Below are 22,669 nucleotides of genomic sequence, written 5' to 3'. Positions count from 1 at the left end.
GCAGTGTTCCACCCGCACCATTCCCAGTGTGCTTTGTTCCCACCAGATTTACAAACTCACTCTCCACTCCATGTTGACAAATACAGGACTGTGCTAAAGTCTCGGGCGTCCTAGTTATGTATATGTGTCTAAGGCTTTTGCACAGTACTGTATTGAGACTAATAAAGCTAATCTTTAATTCTTTAGGGTACAGATAAACGGGAGGGTAAAATGTTACAGGGAGAGGTAGGGATGGAAGATTTGAGATTACAGTCAATTGTCCATGATTTTATTGAATGGCCAATTAAGTGTAATGGGACAGAATAGCATCCTCCTCCTCGTCCTCGGAACGTGAGAGGAAACCCACATGTTCACAGGGAGAACATACAGACTCCTTACAGACAGCAGTGGGAATTGAACCCTGGTCAGTGGTGCTGTGAAATGTGCCTTCCTCCTTTGTTGGCTTCCAAGCCTCAATAAATCTCCAGTGGAATGAAGGTCCTATTGTTCACAGACCAAAAAAAATCTGAAGGCCCACAATCATTTCAAATACTTTTCCTTCCATTGAGCTGAACTGGTTGCGAATGGTCACTAGATACTGGCCTTGTGGCTGACGCCACACCCTATTGCAGATGACCGTGGCTGAGTTTGCTGTTGGTTCACGTTCTCCCCACAAGCAAAAATAGAATCAAGTTTATCATCACTAATATGAATCCTAAAATTTGTTGGTTTGTGGCGGCAGTACAGTGTAAGATATTTTAAAAAAACTACTACAAGTTACTATGAAAGATAAATGTGCAATAGAGGATTAGTGAGGTAGTGTTCATGGACCATTCAGAAATCTAACGGCAGAGAAAAGAAGCTGTTCTGAAACTGTGGTGGTGGAGGAGGAGGTGTTTTCAAGCTGTTGAGTTTGGGTCTTCAGGCTCCTGTACCACCTCCCTGATAGTAGTAATGAGAAGGCAGCTTGTTCCAGATGGTGAAGCTCCTCTTCCCTGATTGTAGTAATCCATCAAGTCAGATTCTTTGCCAAAAGGGTGATCTAAGGCCAACTGGGAAGGATCACAGGACCTAGTAAGAAACCAGGTGATGGATCACTAATGATTTAAATCAAATAAAACACCCCCCCATCTCTGTCTTTATCCTTCCACCAATTTTGATATCCACAGTTTCTGGACACCTCAAGCTCCTTGTTATCTTCTCCCCTTGTAAATGAGAACAGCTCATCTCTTATCTATCAATGTACTGTCAAACTTTCCCATACTCACCAAACCCTGTTTCTCTCGCAGCACAATCGGAGAAAGCGTGGGATGGACATCAACGTCACTGGGGTGTGGGAGCGCAATGTCACTGGTGAAGGTGTGACAGTGGTGGTGGTCGATGATGGTGTTGAATACACCATAGAGGACATACAGGCCAATTATGTAAGTGCTGTGGTGTGGCTGGGTTTAAGGGAAGGCTGCAGAAGAATGAGGGGGAGAGAAGGGTATTATGTTGTGCATATTTTGACAATGCTGGCAGCTGAAGAGCTGGAGGGAGCAGGATGCAAATCTTACATCAAATAGTCTATTTTACGGCCAAAGGACAGAGGAGGGCACAAGAAATACTGCAGCAGCCTCTCAATAAAGGTAGGGAATTGCTCCATAAAATTACAGTGAATGGTGGATAGTTGCTTGTAGATCGTATAGAACATTACAGCACAGTACAGGCCCTTCAGCCCACTATGTTATGCCGACCTTTTAATCCATTATAAGATCAATCTAATCCTTCCCTCCTACACAGCTCTCAATTTTTTCTATCATCCATGTGCCTATCTATGAGTCTCTTAAATGTCGCTGATGTGTCTGCCTCTACTACCACCCCTGGCAGCGTGTTACGCTATCCCTTTCTTCGAATCACTTTAAAATTGTGCCTTCTCATGTTAACCATTTCCACTCTGAGAGAGAGTCTCTGGCCGTCCACTCTATCTATGCCTCTTATCGTCTTGTATATCTCTATCAAGTCACCTCTCGTCCTCCTTCAATCCAAAGGGAAAAGCCCTCGCTCACTCAACCTGTCCTCATAAGACACGCTCTCTAATCCAGGCAGCGCCCTGGTAAATCTCCTCTGCACCCTCTCGAAAGCTTCCACATCCTTCTATAATGAGGTGACCAGAAAGGAACACAATACTCCAAGCTTTACCTCACGGCTCTTGAACTCAATTCCTCGACTACTGAAGGCCAACACACCATACACCTTATTAGCCACCCTATCAACTTGTGTGGCAGCTTTGAGGGACCTATGGACATGCATCTATACCTATCCTTGCCCAATTTATTCTCCCCATTTTCCCATTAACTCTTCCTTTGCCCCACCACCTTTCAGACCCCAGATTCTTCCACTCACCTGCACACTGGGGACCAGTTACAGGGGTGAAGGAGTCTAGCAACCCTCAAGTCCTTTGGATGTGAGAGGAATCCGTTGCACCCAGAATAGACTCCCATGCTCATGGGGAGAATGTAAACTGCACTCAGTTTGAGCCAAAGGTCAGCAGGAGAGTTTGGACAGGCTAACTTGCTGTTAGCCTTGACATCATGAAGGATCCCACCCGCTCCGGTCAGGGAGGAGGCTATGTAGCAGCCACACCAGGACCACCAGGCTCAAAACAGTTACTTTCCCAAAGCCATCAGGGCTGATCAACACTTCCACCCACGAACCCACCCTCCACGCTCCCAACCACCACTATTTTATCATTTCCTGTCAGAGTCACCTTATGTACAGACACTGCTGAACCTACAGTGCCTAATTAAAAAGTACTTTCATTCTCCCCACCCCCCCAGAAGTTTTCATGTTTTATTGTTTTACAACATTGAATCACAATGGATCTAATTTGGCTTTTTTTGAAACTGATCAACAGAAGAAGACTCTTTTGTGTCAAAGTGAAAACAGATCTCTACAAAGTGATCTAAAGTAATTACAGATATAAAGCAGAAAATAATTAATTGCATAAGTATTCACCCCCTTTAATATAACACACCAAATCATCACTGGTGTAGCCAATTGGTTTTGGAAGACACATAATTAGTTAAATGGAGATCACCGTATGCAGTCAAGGTGTTTCAATTGATTGTAGTAAAAAAAACACCTGTGTCTGGAAGGTCCAACTGCAGGTGAGTCAGTATCCTGGCGAAAACTACACCACGAAGACAAAAGAACACTCCAAGCATCTCTGCAAAAATGTTATTGAAAAGCACACAAGTCAGGAGACAGATACAAGAAAATTTCCAAGTCACTGAATATCCCTCGGAGTACAGTTAAGTCAATCATTAAGAAATGGAAAGATTATGGCACAGCTATAATTCTGCCTAGAGCAGGCTGTCCTCAAAAACTGTGTGACCGTGCAAGAAGGGAATTAGCGAGGGAGACCACCAAGAGACCCACAACAACTCTGGAGGAGTTCCAAGCTTCAATGGCTGAGATGGGAGAGACTGCACATACAACAACTGTTGCTTGGGTGCTTCACCAGTGGCAGCTTTATGGGAGAGTGGCAAAGAGAAATCCACTGTTGAAAAAATACTCACATTAAATTTGGTTACAGCTTTGCCAGAAGGCATGTGGGAGACTCTGAATTCAGGTGAAAGTAGGTTCTATGGTCTGATGAAACCAAAATGGAGTTTTTTGGCCATCAGACTAAACACTATTTTTGATATAAGCAAAACACCGCACATCATCAAACACACACCATCTCTACTGTGAAGCATGGTGGTCCATGCATCATGCTGTGGGGATGCTTCGCTGCAGCAGGCCCTGGAAGGCTTGTGAAGGTAGAGGGTAAAATGAATGCAGCAAAATACAGGGAAATCCTGGAGGAAAACCTGATGCAGTTTGCAAGAGAACTGTGATTTGGGAGAAGATTTGTTTTCCAGCAGGAAAATGACCCCAAGCATAAAGCCAAAGCTACACAGGAATGGCTTGAAAACAACAAAGTTAATGTCCTGGAGTGGTCAAGTCAGAATCTGGACCTCAATCCAATTGAGAATTTGTGGCTGGACTTGAAAAGGGCTGTTCACTCATGATCCTCATGCAATCTGACAGAGCTTGAGCAGTTCTTAAAAAGAAGAATGGGGAAAAATTACTGTGTCCAGATGTGCAAAGCTGATAGAGACCTATCCACACAGACTCAAGGCTGTAATTACTGCCAAAGGTGCATCTACTAAATACTGACTTGAAGGGGGAGAATACTTGTGCAATCAATTATTTTGTGTTTTATATATGTAATTAATTTAGATCTGTTACGTACATGCAACCCTGGGGAAAGTACCGGTTACATGCACGCAACACTAAAAGTATCAGCAGCAGTAGAACACACCTTGAGTCTGGTTTTGCTATTAACAATCACTATTTTATTAGCAATTACTAAATATAGTAACTTAACCAGATGATCCAAAAGTTAGCAGTGTTATGCATATATAGGTGTATAGATAAAGTTCCCAGATTTGTTCAAGCTTACAATGGTATGTAAAAAAAGTTCAGTTCAGTTCAAATGCACAGAGTTGTTATTGTTGTTATGAGGGAGGTATTTCTAATCCAAGGTGAAATCCACGATAGGAGAAAAACAAATAAACAGGTGTTGTCGATCTTCCAGTTGTCCTCCGAATCCTCACACGAAGGATCACCAACAGTAGATTACCACAAAGGGGACCATCTTCAAGGGAACCACCACCCAGACTAGAGTAGACACACCAGTGGATTCCACACGGTTACCCCAAACACATAACGTGATAGTCACTTTTCAGTTCCACGACATATGAAATAACTCCAACAGTGATTTGCCACAGGGGTGCCTTTCTTCAGTGAACTACCACACCCAGACAAAGGGTAGATACACATGTGGTGTTCACAAAGGTTTTCCCCTCACCAGAGAACCCACTCCTGTGGATTAACTATGTGACAATCACACTTTCATATTCAAATGGAATGAAACTCACCCTTACGGGCTACTTACAAGAGAGTCCAAACAGTGATCTCTTTGTCACTAGGTTTCTTCTGTTTCAAACCTTTCTCTCCCCTCCTCTTTCTCTGCAAACTTCTTCTAGTTGCAGTACTTTGTGAGAGTCGTTCATCAATACTCTGGATCGATCTCAACTCGCCCCTTTTGGGCTACTGAAAGTTTAAACCAGTGACCTCACTCACTGATGTCTTTCATTGATCGAAACCATCTTGACTCTGAACTGTGTGTGTCTGTAAGAGGATCATCTGCCCTTGCTTATTCAAACCAAGCTGTGAGACACCATAAATATTCATTGTCCATCAAACAACTCCACCTCTCTCACCATAGTAACCAAGCAATTTTGCAGTCAGCAGAAATCCAACAGTGTCCCAAAAGTCAGTCTCATTCTCTTGGCGTTTTAAAGTGACAGTCCACAGAAAAAATGAACCCTCGGGGTATATAACAGATCACTTTGTCAAAGTGAAAACATATCTCTACATGAAGGAGTCGTCTTCTGTTGATCAGTTTCAAAAAAAGCCAAATTTAAATCCATTGTGATTCAATGTTGTAAAACAGCAAAAAATGGAAACTTTTTATAGGCTACTCTGTGTGTGTGTGTGTGTAATATGTAAATATGTATATGTGGGTGTGTGAGTGGGCTTGTGAGTATGTGTATACATGTGGGTATGTGTTCAAGTGCGTGTGTAGGTCTGTGTGTGTGTGGGTATATGTGGGTGTGTGTGTGGGTATATGTGGGTGTGTGCCACGCATGAGTGTGTGTTTGGGTGTACATGGCTTTGGGGGTGCTTCAGATCATGAGAGGCTTGGATAGAGTGAATGAACTCAGATTTCCTTCCTCCCTAGGTTTGGAAATGTTCTGTATCATGCATCTGTTCTGTATTTGCATTGTGTTCTGTGCTGGGCATTTATTATGGTAACTCGTCACAGGAAATGGCTTTGTCCATTGCTTCACTGTCTGTAGTGGCCAGTTCCATCAAGCCAGTTGCTGCTGCCATCGACCCCCACGGCTTTGTTAAGACAGTATGTTGAGCCCTCAGCTCCAGTAATTGTTCCAAAAGTCGAGGATATGTATTCAATCCTTTATTAGCAATTAGCTAGTATACAGTTTTGAAATGATGAAACTTAAGCATAATTTAGCATAAGTAAACGTTATTGAGTGGTCAACAAAAGATAGGACATCCGTCGGCCTCCCGCTCCAAATTGCCTCGAACAAAGCATGAAGATAACTTATTCCCTTCACTTTTTGCCATGCCCCCACTTGTGTAACTAGTTACCATAATAAATGCCCAGCACGGAATAGAACGAAGATACAGAACACATGCGTGGCTCCTACATTCCAGACCCCTAATTATTATACGAGAATAATTACATCTACATGCTATCAAAACACAGGCTCTTTTGGTACGTGGCCTATCCTGGATGGCACTCTTCTTCTGCCAAAGCAGCTTGTTCCTCTTGACTGCATTCGGGAAAATCTGTCTTGAATCGCTGCTGCCAAAGCTCATCGAAGCGCAAAACTGAAAACCCGTTAATTGTCGGTGCTGGCCGAGTGTAGTCCCTTCCACCACCACGTCTCGTTTCAGTGGTCCATTAACAGTCCAACGCAGCATTGTTCTGATTGCATTAGGGTCTGTCGTTAACACTGCAAATCACTTGCAGTGGCTCCAGTGCTTTCAGCACCTTCGTCCCTATCAGCAGCTCAGTTTCTGGCTGTCTGCTTCAGTGAGACCATTCCTGACCATCTCTCTGACGAGGAATGTTTCCTTTGTGGACAGGCATACGTTCCTGTGTGGAGATGTTAGGCAGTTCACAGTAAGTTTTCACCATCTAAACCAGCCACCTCCAATCCTGAAATGACGTAGCTACTCATAGCGTTCTCATGACCCCTCATGCGTCAGAGAATGTGTAATTCCTTTTGCTGTCAGCTTCAGCTTGTTCATGAGGCTGTCTGTGCAGAACCTCTGTACCTCCTTCATCTAGGAAAGCACACGTACCGTTACTTACTGCCGGCAATGTAGCATTGTATTTTTTTCCAAACACTGGGTGTGTAGCAATCTTTACTCGCCTTTCAATAAAATCAACAATGTCAGTGAAAATAATCTTGTGGGTGTGCCTTTCTTGCAGTTTGTAGACCACCGATTTCCATTTTTCCCAAAGCTTATCAGGCAATGTATCTATAACAAACCTCATATTAGCAAGCATGCCTTGTATGTCTTCCGTGGCATTGAAGAAACCTCTAAGATAAAGACTGTAATCTTGAAGAGCTTTCGCATTTTCTGATTTGTTATACGGTCAAGAAAGAGCCTTTTCCATGTAGGCCGCAGCAATTTTGTGCTCATCACTAAAATGTTCCTGCAGTAAAGCTTGAGCCTTTAGTTATTCTTGTTCTGGGCTGGTGCCTTGGCAATTTTTGAGAAGCTCTCTAGGGTGACCTCCAGTGAACTGTTCGGGAAAATGGCCACACTCACCAGAAACATCAGTCATGCCTTTAATGCTGTTCTTGAAATGAGTGATACTGCAATGGATCATCCTCAAAGATTTAAACCTCTCTTCTAGGTAGAGATCCAATGTGTTGTTGCATCACGATGCTTGTTATTTCCTTACGGGTCCTTGTGGCCTCCAGCGCAGCATTTACACCTTTATCATCTGAAACACCAGTATCATACTGTAGGCCAATGTCCTCAGAAGCACCTTGTGCTATTGGATATGGCACAGGTTCAAAATGCCTTCTCAGTGAGGGTGAACACCCTGAACTACCCCTTGGAACCCAAACTTGTGACTCATAGACATTTGAGGAACACATTGGGATCGAGTATGCTGAATTTTCTCTGTTTCAAGTCAATGTAGGAACTCTGACCATAGAACTGTCCTGCTGGAGCATGTTTAGTACTCACAGTGGTTGAGGTCCTTACCACTTTAACTCTGGCCATCTTGGCTGCAATTTCTTCCTGCAACTTAAGCTGCTCTATTGTTCTCAGAAACTGTCCTTCCGTCTGGTCCTGGTTTCTCTGAAGCTGTTCCACCTGTTCTTCCTATACATGTTTATCCATCAGTATTTGTTGTCTTGTGCATAGTTCAGCTAAATCAGCCTCCATTTTAATGTGTGCCAGGAAGGTACCAGATGCACGGGACTTTCTGCAAGCAATAGGACCTGCTGCCTGCACATTAGATACACTGTTTCCAGGGTGTACGTCATCCTGAAAATCATCAGCTTTATACGTGGTCAAACCATGCCCTGTGGCTTTATAGATATTTTCATTTACTTCAGCAACTTGACCTTCAACATCGCATGTTTGTTTCAGCTAATGTTTGTTCGACCACTGACGTGACTATTTCATTTCATTTTAAAAATCTTTTTGTTGACATATAATCTTCTATAGCTATAAAATACAAAAGTTCAACAAATTAGTATATATATATAATTAATAAAGCTGAAGAAAAAGCGTATATGCTAATGAAAAATTTTTTATCTAAGTAAAAGAAGGAAAAAAGAGAACCCCAACTAACTTTAAAAAAAAAACACCCACTAACTATCAAAAAAGCCCATTAGGAACCAACACCCAGAGCAATACGTCTTACAATCATCTATAGATGATTTAAAAAAAAACAACTGCCAAATCACATTTATATGACATTAAACTGGAAGGAAACCATATAAATTAATTCAAATTAAATGATAATATTTGGCAAAAGAGCCCCACCTTCTCTCAAAATCAAATCAGGGATCAAAAGATCTACTTCTAATTTTTTCCAAACTAAGACATAACATTACTTGGGAAAACCATTGAGTTAGTGTAGGAGCAGAGGTATCTTTCCACTTCAGTAAAATAGCTCTTCTTGCCAACAACGTAACGAATGCAATTACATGTTGGTTTGAAAATGAAATACCCTGAATATGATGCGGAACTATTCCAAATAGAACAGTCAATGTATTAGGTTGTAAATTAATTTTCAAAGCTTTAGAAATTGTAGAAAATAAAGATTTCCAAAAAGATTTCAACGAGGGACATGACCAGAACATATGTGACAAAGTAGCTACTTCATTTTTGCACCTATCACAATAATTGTCTATATTAGGGAATATTTTGGATAGCCTCTCCTTTGTTAAATAATAGCAGTGAACAATTTTAAACTGAATTAAATAATGATTGGCACATATCGAAGAAGAATTAACCATTTGCAGAACTTGCAACCAATCTTCATTAACAAAAGTCATATTAAGTTCTCTCTCCCAATCTTGTTTAAACTTTAATGAGAGGTTATCTTTTTGTAGTAAAAATAAATTATAAATCCTACCAATGAAACGTCTCACTAAAGGATTCATATTTAAAATAGTATCCATCAAATCAGATTCTAGCTTATATGGAAATGGAGAAATATATTTTTGTAAAAAATGTCTAACCTGAAAATATTGCAAGAAATGTGTATGAGAGAGAGAATATTTGCTAATTAACTCTTCAAAAGTCATCAATCGACCATCACTAAGTAAATCTGCAAAAGAACAGATCCCCTTATTTCTCCATAAAAGAAAAATAGGATCAGTAATTGAAGATTTAAATAGCAAATTTTGAAATACAGGGCAAGACAATTTAAATTGTTTAAAATTAAAAGAGTTGTGAAACTGAAACCAAGTCCGTAAGAGCCGTTTAATGACAGGGTAGAGATTTAAATTGGGAATTTTAGCAAATTGTCAAGGTAATGGAGCTCCAAATAATGAAGTTAAATGAAATTGTTTGATAGCTTTTAATTCCAAATCAATCCAAGCTGGTTTTTGGCTCTTATTGAGCCAATATACCCAAAAACATAGTTGTCAAATATTAACAGCCCAATAATACAATCTTAAATTAGGTAGCGCAAGTCTACCATTTTTTGGGGATTTTTGTAAATGAAACTTACTAACTGTTGGTTTTTTATTATTCCAAATAAAGGACGAAATAGAATCAATTTGATCAAAAAAATTTTTAGTTAGAAAGATAGTATATTTTGAAAAATATATAAAAATCTAGGTAAAATCATCATTTTCACGGCATGAATACGACCTATTAAAGAAAGTGTAAGAGGATTCCATCTAGAAAGTAATTGTTTCATAGAGTCCAATAAAGAAACTACATTAGCTTTATAGAGATCTTTATATTTTTTTGTAATGGTAATACCCAAATATTTAAAAGAATTCACAATTCTAAATGGAATATTATTATATATAAAAACAGGAACATTTAAAGGGAATAATTCACTTTTGTTTAAGTTAAGTTTATATCCTGAAAATTTTTCAAATTCATTTATTAATTCCAAAAGATTAGGAATAGATTCTTCAGGGTTCAAAATATAAACTAAAAGATCATCTGCATAAAGAGAGATCTTATGTATGGTCCCATTTATAGAGATACCATGAATGTTTTTAGCTCCATGAATTGTTATAGCCAAAGGCTCCAGTACAAGATTAAATAATAAAGAATTTAACGGACATTCTTGTCGAGTACCTCATGAAAGTGAAAAAAAGGGAGACCTAAGATTATTAGTAATAATGGTAGCGATAGGGTTCTTATAGATCATTTGAATCCACTCATTAAAATTATTACCAAAGCCAAATTTCTCTAATACGTTAAACAAATAAGTCCATTCAACTCTATCAAATGCCTTCATCCAGAGAAATAACACATTGAGGTATTTTGGATAATGGTGAATATATAATATTCATCAATCTCCAAACATTAGAAAAAGAATAACGGCCTCTAATGAAACCTGTTTGATCAATAGAGATAATTTTAGATAAAATGTTTTCCAAACAGTTCGCCATTATCTTAGAAAGAATTTTAGCATCCACATTTAATAAGGAAATAGGTCTATAAGATGAACATTCAGTAGGATATTTATCTTTCTTAAGGATTAAAGAAACAGAGGCTTCATAAAAAGAAGGTAAATTACCTTTCTCAAAAGATTCATGAAATATTTCCAAAAGGTATGGAGAAAGTAATTTTTCACATTTTTTGTAAAATCCTACTGAATAACCATCAAGTCCAGGAGCTTTACCTGATTGCATTGACCATATAGCTTTCTGAATCTCATGCTCAACAATTGGAGCATCAAGGGTCTGTTGATCTTCAGCAGTAATTTGAGGAAATTTTATCTTATATAAAAAAGCTTCATTTTGGTGGGATCTGCAGGAAACTGAGATTTATAAAGATCGGAACATAAATCCTGAAACATGTTATTAATATCTTCATAATTACTTACTATATCTCCATTATCTTTACGAATCTTTAAAATTTGTCTTTTAGCTCTAGCAGCCCTTAATTGGGAAGCTAAGAGCCTATTATTTGTATCCCCAAAAATATAAAACTGACTTTTTAATTTAAGCAAATATCCTTCAATAAGATGTTAATAATAAATCATATTGTGATTGTAATTCCACTCTTTTAAACAAATCAACATTTGGAAAGATTGCATTGATAAATATCTTTAATTGTTTAGCAATTTTATCTAATTCCATTCTTGTCGTCTTCTTCAACTTAGCTAAATAAGAAATAATCTGACCACGTAAATAAACTTTTTACGTATCCCAAATTACTAACTTTGAGGCGTTTCCTGTATTATTAAAGAGAGAAAACTCTTTTATCTGAGTTTCAATAAACTCAACAAATCTGAACTTTTGTAACAAATGTTCTGGAAAGCGCCAAGGTGGTCTTGTAGAAACAACATCTTTCAAATCAAATATTAAATTTAAGGGAGCATGATCAGAGACAACAATTCCATCATATTCACATTTCTGAACATTAAATAAAAGTCAAGGGTTGGCTATAAAATAGTTGATTCTCGACTACTTATTATGAACACGTGAAAAAAAGGAATATTCTCTATCGCTAGGATGCATATGTCTCCAGATTTCAATTAAAACAATCAATTAAAAAGGAATTAATAAGTGATGTAGAACGATTAGGGAGTTGATGTCTAGATGATGATTTATCTAATAATGGATTTAAGCAAGTATTAAAATCTCCACCCATTAATAACATATATTCATTTAAATCAGGTAATAGAGCGAAAATATCTTTAAAAATGAAGGAACATCAGCATTTGGTCCATATATATTAACCAAAACCATTTTCTTATTGTAAATTGTTCCTTTAACAATCAAAAATCTACCATTAATATCAGATATAATATCCTTCTGATTAAAGGGAATATTGGGATCAATAAAAATGGAAACACCCCTAATTTTACTTTGAGAGTTTGCATGAATCTGAGGATTCTTCCAAAATTTAAAAAATAGATTTTTATCACATAACCTGACATGCGTCTCTTGTGCAAAAATTATATCTGGTTGGAATCAATTAATAATTTTAAATGTTTTCTTACGCTTAATAGGATGATTCCAACCACGGACATTCCAACTTAAAACATTTAACTGTTTAAGTAACATCATGAAACTTTATATCTAAAGAAAACAATTAGACGCATGTCAGGATAAGGTAGTCGTGAATGGCAGTGATAAGCAACAATAATAACAATTTGTGTACGGTCCGGAATTCCATAATGGGGATAAAAAATAGAAATAGAAAAAAGGAAAAAACCCACCCAACCTACAAAGCCCAGAAATAAGTCGATATCTATCGACGCAAGCCCCAAAGAATGCATAAGAAGCAATTCTGAACTCCACCTGCCTAAATAAAAGGTACAGATGAAAAAAGGTAATCTGTCTCCCTCTCCCGAGTATACAACTCATTACAGTCGACATACAACTCATTACAATTAAATTAGAAAAAACAGTTAACAGAAACGACCTTCAATTTAGAAAGTAACCTTCATAACATTAGATAAGTCCGCAACAAATTCTTAAAATATTTGCTCAGAAGAGAAAACAGTCGCCATCTTTAACTTATTACGTCTATCTATAAAAAGTGAAAAAGAACCCGAATCGTAAGTTAAAAGTTAACAAAAACATACAAAGCAAAAAAAATAATTAGTTCATAAATGTAGCAAACAGAAAGAAATTCTAAATGATTTGAAGTTTCTACAGTCTTCCAACAGATCTCATACGATATCCTAAAATTAAAACCGTCCAAACCAGTCTATTTCAAAGATAAAGGTACATTTTAATACCAAGACTTTCTATAGTTCTCAATTCTTCCGATCTCATCATTTCTTATATCACGAAATGATCGAACAATTGTAAGTCCTTTCAACATCAGGCTTCAGACTCATCAGGGAGAGAATTAATAAAACACAATGCATCGGCTGGATCCTCAAAAATACGAACCCCAGAGTCTCTAGCGAAAAGCCTTAATTTAGCTGAATATTTAAGAAAAGGATGCATCTGTTTTTGAAAAACCATATGCATTATGGCCGCAGATTCAGAACATCTCTGAACAATTTCACGCGGAAAATCTTGAAAGAAACGAATCTCAGAGTCTTGAAATTTAAATAGTTTTCATTTTCTTGCCAGTTTAATAATACAGTCTTCGTCTGGAAAACGAAGAAAACGCCCAATAACATGTCTATTTTTGCCTTGTCTCCAAGTTCCAACTCCATGAGCTATTTCAATGTCAGGCAATTGTGGAAAAGCCTCGGGAAATAGAGATTGAAACATTTTAGCGAAATAGTCCAGTGTGTCGGTTGATTCTGATTTCTCTTTCAATCCAACAATTTGAATATTGTTCCGACGGGAACGAGCTTCCAAATCAACAATCCATTGTTGACCCTTTTCCAGACGAGAGGAAATATCAGCCGCATTGCGAGTTACTTCTTTAAGATCCAAGCTCAAAGAATCAATTTTTTCTTCCAAACGGAGAAGACTTTCTTTTAGTTGAGTTAGTTCAGCGACGATAGAGCTCAATGAGTCTCTAATCTATTAACCCTGGCTGCTCTGCAGCTTCGTCAATTTTTTTAGGCTTACCATTACCTGTATCGGGATTCCTTTTAGTGCTTCTCAAGGTAGCCATAACTATAATTATCACTTTGCAGGATCCAACTGAATAAAGTTAAAATTTCAAAGTTTAAGTCGGGAAAGGGAGAAATTAAAGGCAGACAGAAAGACACTGTGTCTTACATGTCCACAGGTGGAAGGCAGAGTCCTGTGACTGTATTAATAAGCATCTGAATATTCACAAAGCATTTGTTTTTTTTAAATCTTGCTCTGAGATGGACATTCAAGACAACAACATGTTATGTTGCTTAGCAACAGTTTCACAAAGATTTTTTAAATCATCCAAATGAGACGGCACTTGTGAGACATCTTGCTCTTATAAAAGGCTGCTAATTAATATTAAATCATTAAGCTTTTCAACAATTTTGTTATAGTACTTCTGAAATTTGTCAATTCTAGTCACCAAAGCTTTCCCAATAAGTTTAATATCTCTTTTAGTGCTGACTTCAAGGTCACTGTTTCCATCTTGACTCATGTTGTTTTCCAAGTGCACAAATCAGACAAAATAATGGCATTCAATTCAGATGTCAACAATCAATAGAACCGAGTGCAGAACTGATAGGCTAGCACCACGCTACAGAGCTTACGGTCAGTGATAACCATTCCAAGCCGTGTTCCAACCCCAAACACACAGCAGGAATCAACAACAGGTCATTACTTGCCACAAGCTTCTCCAAGCTGCACTGTTTTTAATCTCACAGATACGTCCGAGTGCTGATGTTCATTTAGGATAACTGTTGAAATTTTTTTTTGACAGATTGTACTGGCCAATTCTAACAAACCAATTGCTGCTGCTGGTGACCCCCCCCCCCCCATTTTGTTAGACCCATATATTGAGCCCTCAGCTCCAATAATGATTGTTCCAGAAGTCGAGTGTATCTATTCAATCCTTTATTAGCAATTAGCAAACATACAATCTTGAAACGATGAAACTTGAGTGTAAACTTAAGCAGCATAAGAAATAAAATGGATGATCGTGAAATTCAGCTACAGATTGGCAAGTATGACGTTGTGGCCATCTCTGAAACTTGGCTAAAGGATGGCTGCCATTGGGAGCTGAATGTCCAAGAATATACGGTGTATCGGAAAGGTAGGTTAGTAGGCAAAGGGTGTGGTGTGGCCTTGTGTATAAGAAATAAAATTAAATCATTAGAAAGGGATGACATAGGATTGGAAGGTTTAGAGTCTCTATGGGTCAGTTAAGAAATGGCAAGGGTAAAAGGACCCTAATGGCAGTTGTATACAGGCCTCCAAACAGTAGCCAGGATGTGGATTACAAATTACAGCAGGAGATAGAAAAGGTATGTCAGAAAGGCAATGTCATGGTAATTGTTGGGGATTTTAACATGAAAGTGCATTGGGAAAACCAGGCCAGTACTGGACCTCGAGAGAGAATCTGTAGAATGTCTAAGGGATGGCTTATCAGAACAGCTTGCTGGTGAGCCCACTAGGGGATTGGCTGTGCTGGATTGGGTGTTTGCAATGATCCGGAGGTGATAACAGAGCTTAAGGTTAAGGAACCCTTAGGGAACAGTGATCACAATATGATCCAGTTCACTTTGAAATTTGAGGAGGAGAAACTAAATTCCAATGTGTCGGTATTTCAGTGAAATAAAGGAAAATGGCATGAGAGGGGAACTGGCCAAGGTTGACTGGAAAGAGACACGAGCAGGAAGGACAGCAGAGCAGCAATGGCTGGAGATTCTGTGAAAAATGAGGGAAGTGCAAGACAGATATATTCCAAATAAGAAGAAATTTTCGAATGGAAAGAGGACACTACAATGGCTGACAAGTGAAGTCAGAGCCAAAGTAAAAGCAAAACATGGGAAACCTGCAGCACAATACAGGCCCTTTGGCCCACAATGCTGTGCTGAACAAGTACTTAATGTAGAAATTACCTAGGGTTACCCATAGCCCTCTATTTTTCTAAGCTCCATGTACCTGTCCATGAGTCTCTTAAAAGACCCTATTGTATCCACCTCCACCACCGTCGCCGGCAGCCCATTCCACACACTCACCACTCTCTGCGTTTTTTAAAAAAAAAAAACACCCTGATGTCTCCTCTGTACCTACTTCCAAGCACCTTAAAACTGTGCCCTCTCGTGTTAGCTATTTCAGCCCTGGGAAGAAGCCTCTGATTATCCACACGGTCAATGCCTCTCATCATCTTATACACCTCTATCAGGTCACCTCTCATCCTCCATTGCTCCAAGGAGAAAAGGCCGAGTTCACTCAACCTATTCTCATAAGGCATGCTCCCCAATCCAGGCAACATCCTTGTAAATCTCCTCTGCACCCTTTCTATAGTTTCCACATCCTTCCCGTAGTGAGGTGACCAGAACTGAACGCAGTACTCCAAGTGGGGTCTGACCAGGGTCCTATAAAGCATTACCTCTCGGCTCTTGAACTCAATCCCACGGTTGATGAAGGCCAATACACGGTATGCTTTCTTAACCACGCAGTCAACTTGCGCAGCAGCTTTGAGTGTCCTATGGACTTGGACTCCAAGACCCCTCTGATTTTCCACACTGCCAAGAGTCTTGTCGTTAATAAGAACATAAGAAATAGGAGCAGGAGTTGGTCATCTGGCCCATCGAACCTATCGAGCCTGCCCCACCATTCAATAAGATCATGGCTGATCTGTCCGTAAACTCAGCTCCAACTACCTGCCTTTTCCCCATAACCCTTAATTCCCTTACTATGTAAAAATCTATCTAACTGTTTCTTAAATATATTTAGTGAGGAAGCCTCAACTGCTTCCCTGGGCAGAGAATTCCACAGATTCACCACTCTCTGGGAAAAACAGTTTCTCCTCATCTCTGTCCTAAATCTTCTCCCCTGAATCTTGAGGCAATGTCCCCTAGTTCTAGTCTCACCTACCAATGGAAACAACTTTCCTACTTCTACCTTATCTATCCCTTTCAAAATTTTGTATGTTTCTATAAGATCCCCTCTCATTCTTCTGAACTCCAGAGAGTATAGTCCCAGGCGACTCAATCTCTCCTCATAGGTTAACCCCTTCATCCCTGGGATCAACCTGGTGAACCTCCACTGCACTGCCTCCAAAGCCAGTATATCCTTCCTCAAGTATGGAGACCAGAACTGCACACAGTACTCCAGGTGCGGCCTCACCAGTACCCTGTATAGTTGCAGCACGACTTCCCTGCTCTTGAATTCAATTCCTGTAGCAATGAAGGCCAACATTCCATTTGCCTTCTTAATAACCTGTTGTACCTGCAAGCCAACTTTTTGCTATTCATGAACAAGCACTCCCAAGTCCCTCTGCACAACAGCATGCTGCAATCTTTCACCATTTAAATAATAATCTGCTCTTCTATTATTCCTTCCAAAGTGGATGATCTCACATTTACCAATGTTGTATTCCATCTGTCAGACCTTGACCCACTCACTTAACCTATCTATATCCCTCTGCAGACTCTCCACATCCTCTGTACAATTTGATTTTCCGCTCAGTTTAGTATCATCAGCAAATTTTGCTATGCTACACTCAGTCCCCTCTTCCAAATCATCAATGTAAATGGTAAACAGCTGCGGGCCCAGCACCGACCCCTGCGGCAGCCCATTCACCACTGACTGCCAACCGGAGAAACACCCAGTTATACCAACTCTCTGCCTTCTATTGGTTAACCAATCCACTATTCATGCCAATACACTTCCTCCGACTCCATGCATCCGTATCTTATTTATAGGTCTCTTGTGTGGCACCTTATCAAATGTCTGCTGGAAATCCAAGTATATGATATCCTCTCATTATGTCCTCAAAGAACTCCAGTAAGTTTGTCAAACAGGACCTGCCCTTTCTGAATCCATGCTGCGTCTGCCACATGGAACCACTCCTTTCTAAATGTTTCGCTATTTCTTCCTTAATGACAACTTCAAGCATTTTCCCAACTACAGATGTTAAGCTAACTGGCCAAAAGTTGCTATATTTTGCCATCATATTTGACCTACCATAATGAACCACCTCACACATAACTGGGTTGAACCCCATCTGCCACTTCTCAGCCCAGTTTTGCATCCTATCAATGTCCTGCTGTAACCTCTGACAGCTCTGCACACTATCCACAACACCTCCAATCTTTGACAAAGCCATGCTGACTATTCCTAATCATATTATATCTCTCCAAATGTTCGTAAATCCTGCCTCTCAGGATCTTCTCCATCAACTTACCCACCACTGAAGTAAGACTCACTGGTCTATAATTTCCTGGGCTATCTCTACTCCCTTTCTTGAATAATGGAACAATGTTCGCAATCCTCCAATCCTCCGGAATCTCTCCCGTCCCCACTGATGATGCAAAGATCATTGCCAGAGGCTCAGCAATCTTCTCCCTTGCCTCCCACAGCAGCCTGGGCTATATCTTGTCCGCTCCCAGTGACTTATCCAACTTGGTGCTTTCCAAAAGCTCCAGCACATCCTCTTTCTTAATGTCTATATGCTCAAGCTTTTCAATCCACTGTAAGTCATCCCTACAATCGCCAAGGTCATTTTCCATGGTGAATACTGAAACAAGGTATTCATTAAGTACCCCCGGTAATCTCCTCTGGTTCCATACACACTTTTCCACTGACACATTTGATTGGTCCTATTTTCTCACGTCTTATCCTCTTGTTCTTCACATACTTGTAGAATGCCTTGGTGTTATTTTTAATCCTGCTCGCCAAGGCCTTCTCATGGCCCCTTCTGGCTCTCCGAATTTTATACTTAAACTCCTTCCTGCTAGCCTTATAATTTTCTAGATCTCTAGCATTACCTAGTTTTTTGAACCTTTCATAAGCTCTTCTTTTCTTCTTGACGAGATTTTCAACACCCTTTGTTCACCACGGTTCCTGTACCCTACCATCCTTTCCCTGTCTCATTGGAACCTACCTGTGCAGAACATCATGCAAATATCCCCTGAATATTTGCCACATTTGTTCTGTACTTTTCCCTGACAACATCTACTCCCAATTTATGCCTCCAAGTTCCTGCCTGATAGCTTCATATTTCCCCTTATTCCAATTAAACGTTTTCCTAACTTGTCTGTTCCTATCTCTGTCCAATGCTATGGTAAAGGAGATAGTATTGTGATCACTAAAGAGAGGGCAAACAAGGTAGCCAAAGATAGTGGGAAGATAGAGGATTGAGAACCTTTTAAAAACTTGCAGAAGGAAACTAAGAAGGTTATTAGGAAGGAAAAGATGAATTATGAAAGGAAGCTGGTGACTAATATCAAAGAAGATACCAAAAGCTTTTTTAAGTATATAAAGGGTAAAAGAGAGTTGAGGGTAGATATAGGACCAATAGAAAATGACGCTGGAGATAATGCAATGAGAGACGCAGAGATGGCAGAGGAACTGAATGCGTATTTTGCATCGGTCTTCACAGTGGAAGACATCTGCAGTATACCGGGCATTCAAGAGTGTCAGGGAAGTGAAGTATGTGCAGTGAAAATTATGACTGAGAAGGTGCTCAGGAAGCTTAATGGATAAACCTCCTGAACCTGATGGAATGCATCCTCGGGTTCTGAAGGAAGTAGCTGGAGAGATTGCGGAGGCATTAGCAATGATCTTTCAAGAATCAATAGATTCTGGCATTGTACTGGCTGACTGGAAAATTGCAAATGTTACTCCGCTATTTAAGAAGGGTGGGAGGCAGCAGAAAGGAAACGATAGACTTGTTATCCTGACATCAGTGGTTGGTAAATTGTTGGAATCGATTGTTAGGGATGAGATTATGGAGTACCTGGAGGTACATGACAAAATAGGCCAAAGCCAGCATGGTTTCCTGAAAGGAAAATCCTGCCTGACTAACCTACTGCAATTATTTGAGGAAATTACAAGCAGGGTAGACAAAGGAGATGCAGTAGATGTGGTGTATTTGGATTCTCAGAAGGCCTTTGACAAGGTGCCGCACATGAAGCAGTTTAGCAAGATAAGATCCCATGGAATTACAGGGGAGTTACCAGCATGGGTGCAGCATTGGTTGATTGGCAGAAAACACAGAGTGGGAATAAAGGGATCCTATTCTGGCTGGCTGCCAGTTACCAGTGCAGGTCCACAGGGGTCAGTGTTGGGACTGCTGCTTTTTACAATGTATGTCAATGATTTGAATTATGGGATTAATGGTTTTGTGGCTAAATTTGCCGATGATACAAAGGTAGGTGGAGGAGCGGGTAGTGTTGAGGAAACAGAGAGGCTTAGACAGTTTAGGGGAATGGGCAAAGAAGTGGCAAATTAAATACAATGTTGGAAAGAGTATGGTCATGCATTTTGGTGGAAGAAATAAACGGGCAGACTATTATTTAGATGGGGAGAGAATTCAAAATACGGAGGTGCAAGGAGACTTGTGAGTTCTTGTGCAGGATACCATAAAGGTTAACCTCCAGGTTGAGTCGGTGGTGAAGAAAGTGAATGCAATGTTGGCATTCATTTCTAGAGGTATAGAATATAAGAGCAGGGATGTGATGTTGAGGCTGTATAAGGCATTCGTGAGACCACACTTGGAGTATTGTGTGCAGTTTTGGGCTTCTTGTTTTAGAAAGGATATACTGACATTGGAGAGGGTTCAGAGAAGACACACGAGAATGATTCCAGGAATGAAAGGTTTACCATATGAGGAATGTCTGGCAGCTCTTGGGCTGTATTCCCTGGAGTTCAGGAGAATGAGGGGGAATCTCATATAAACATCCTGAATGTTAAAAGGCCTGAACAGATTTGATATGGCAAAGTTATTTCCCATGGTAGGGGAGTCCAGGACAAGAGGGCATGACTTCAGGATTGAAGGACGTCCATTTAGAACAGAGATGTGGAGAAATTACTTTAGTCAGAGGGTGGTAAATCTGTGGAATTTGTTGCCATGAGCGGCTGTGGAGGCCAAGTCATTGGGTGCATTTAAGGCGGAGATAGTTAGGTTCTTGATTAGCCAGTGCATCAAAGGGTATGGGGAGAAGGCAGGGGGGAGTGGGGATGACTGGAAGAATTGGATCAGCCCATGATTGATTGGCGGAGAAGACTTGATGGGCTGAGTGGCATACTTTTGCTCCTATATCTTATGATCTTATGGTAAATAAGCATTACCGAGCGGTGAACATGACATCCGCCGGCCCCCGGCTCCAAACTGCCCTGAACAAAGCAAGGATATAGAGCTTATTCCGTTTGCTTTTACCACGCCCATAACCATGTAACTAGATACCACAATAAACGCGCAGCACAGAACGCAATGCAGATAGAGAACAGATGCACGGCTCCTACAATGTCTCTTGATCCACTGATGCTTTATATGGGAAGTTCTAAATGAAATAATTAATTTGGATGTTTTGTTTTTAAACGACCTCTTGCCAGTCTCCTGAAGGAAGCTATGACCTGAATTCGAACGATGAGGATCCCATGCCTCACCCTGATGAACATGGTGATAATCACCACGGTACTCGATGCGCCGGTGAGATTGCTGCTGCCCCAAACAACTTCTGTGCAGTTGGTGTGGCTTTTGGAAGCCGTATTGCAGGTAATCTTGCCCAGGCTTGATTGGAACTTCCCTTCTTCCGCGCTGCCCCTTTCCTCTTCATCTCTCCCTTCTTCCGCGCTGCCCCCTTTCCTCTTCATCTCTCCCTTCCTTCACACCTTCAAGTTCAAGTCCACAAGGTGGCAAGCGCGTGGGTGCAGCAGCCACTCTAGCACCAATCAATGGTGAAATTTCTTGTCCTGGTCATCTTTTCTTTGACCAAAGAATGTTGCTGAACATCAGGAACTCTTACAATCTGAATAACAAAGGTGCTGCGCAGTTACGGACGAATGCGGGGAGTGGGGTCTCGCTCTACACCGCGGTCTACAACAGCTACTCAGGGAAGCAGTGCGCCTGAATATAGAAAGACGGTAAGCGCGCTGTTATTAAAGCAAGACTTAAAGCGAATTCTGCTCTCTAACATCTGATCATTGGAAAATAAATTGGATTATCTGCATCTGTAGCTGCAGGAGATGAGAGACTGTGCACGCTCATCTTGACAGAAACATGGCTTCAAGACACCATTCCAGATCCTACCTAATCTCCATACAGGCGGGCAGAAATGCTGTGACCTCCGGCAAGATCCATGGAGGAGGTCTGCGTGTCTATATTGATAAGAACTGGTGCGTGAACGCCTCAGTAGTAATGGCGCACTGCTCACCACAACTAAGAGTTTTTAATGGTGAAGTGCAGGCCCTGCTATTCACCGAGGGGGTTCACTACCATTGTGATTATTGCTGTTTACAGCCCCTCCCCCACCCCATGCTAGTGCTGGCTAAATGCTGCAGGAGCTCTACAGCACATTTGCAACCTCAATGGTGTCTTCATTGTTGTCGGTGACCTCAATCACGATATCTTAGTCATAGAAAAGTACAGCACAGAAACAGGCCCTTCGGCCCATTTAATCCATGCCAAACCATTTAAGCTACCTACTCCCATTGACCAGCACCAGGGCCATAGCTCTCCATATCACGCTATGTACTTATCCAAGCTTCTCTTAAACATTGAAATCGAGCTCACATGCACCACTTGTGCTGGCAGCTCGTTCTACACTCTCACAACCCTCTGAGTGAAGAAGTTTCCCCTGATGTTACCCTTAAACTTACCTTTTGCATCTTACATTTTGTATACTGTTTTGGACACTTTTGGTGGGGACGACCGACCAGGGACAAGTTGCAGTGGTTGTGTCTCTGGCACCGAGACTGGACCCTCAGCTCAGAAGGGAAGGAGGGAAAAGAGGAGAGCAGTAGTGATAGAGGATTCGATAGTTAGG

The 22,669-nt window shown here is 40.5% G+C and overlaps 1 protein-coding gene across 7 annotated transcripts in view; it reads left to right on the top strand.

Moving 5' to 3' along the window:
* The window catches only part of LOC134341013 (proprotein convertase subtilisin/kexin type 7-like), a 323,082-nt gene that overhangs the window by 47,144 nt on the left and 253,269 nt on the right, over nucleotides 1-22,669 (top strand). For all 7 annotated transcript variants that reach the window (XM_063038716.1, XM_063038711.1, XM_063038717.1 and 4 more), the window contains 2 exons: nucleotides 1,269-1,403; nucleotides 21,237-21,399. In XM_063038716.1, coding sequence (XP_062894786.1) covers nucleotides 1,269-1,403; nucleotides 21,237-21,399 — 298 coding nt within the window. The remainder of the gene's footprint in view (nucleotides 1-1,268; nucleotides 1,404-21,236; nucleotides 21,400-22,669) is intronic.

This window comes from Mobula hypostoma, chromosome X2, assembly GCF_963921235.1.
Source record: "Mobula hypostoma chromosome X2, sMobHyp1.1, whole genome shotgun sequence".
In the NCBI taxonomy this organism is placed as follows: Eukaryota; Metazoa; Chordata; class Chondrichthyes; order Myliobatiformes; family Myliobatidae; genus Mobula; species Mobula hypostoma.
This window is presented reverse-complemented; position numbering and strand designations above follow the sequence as displayed.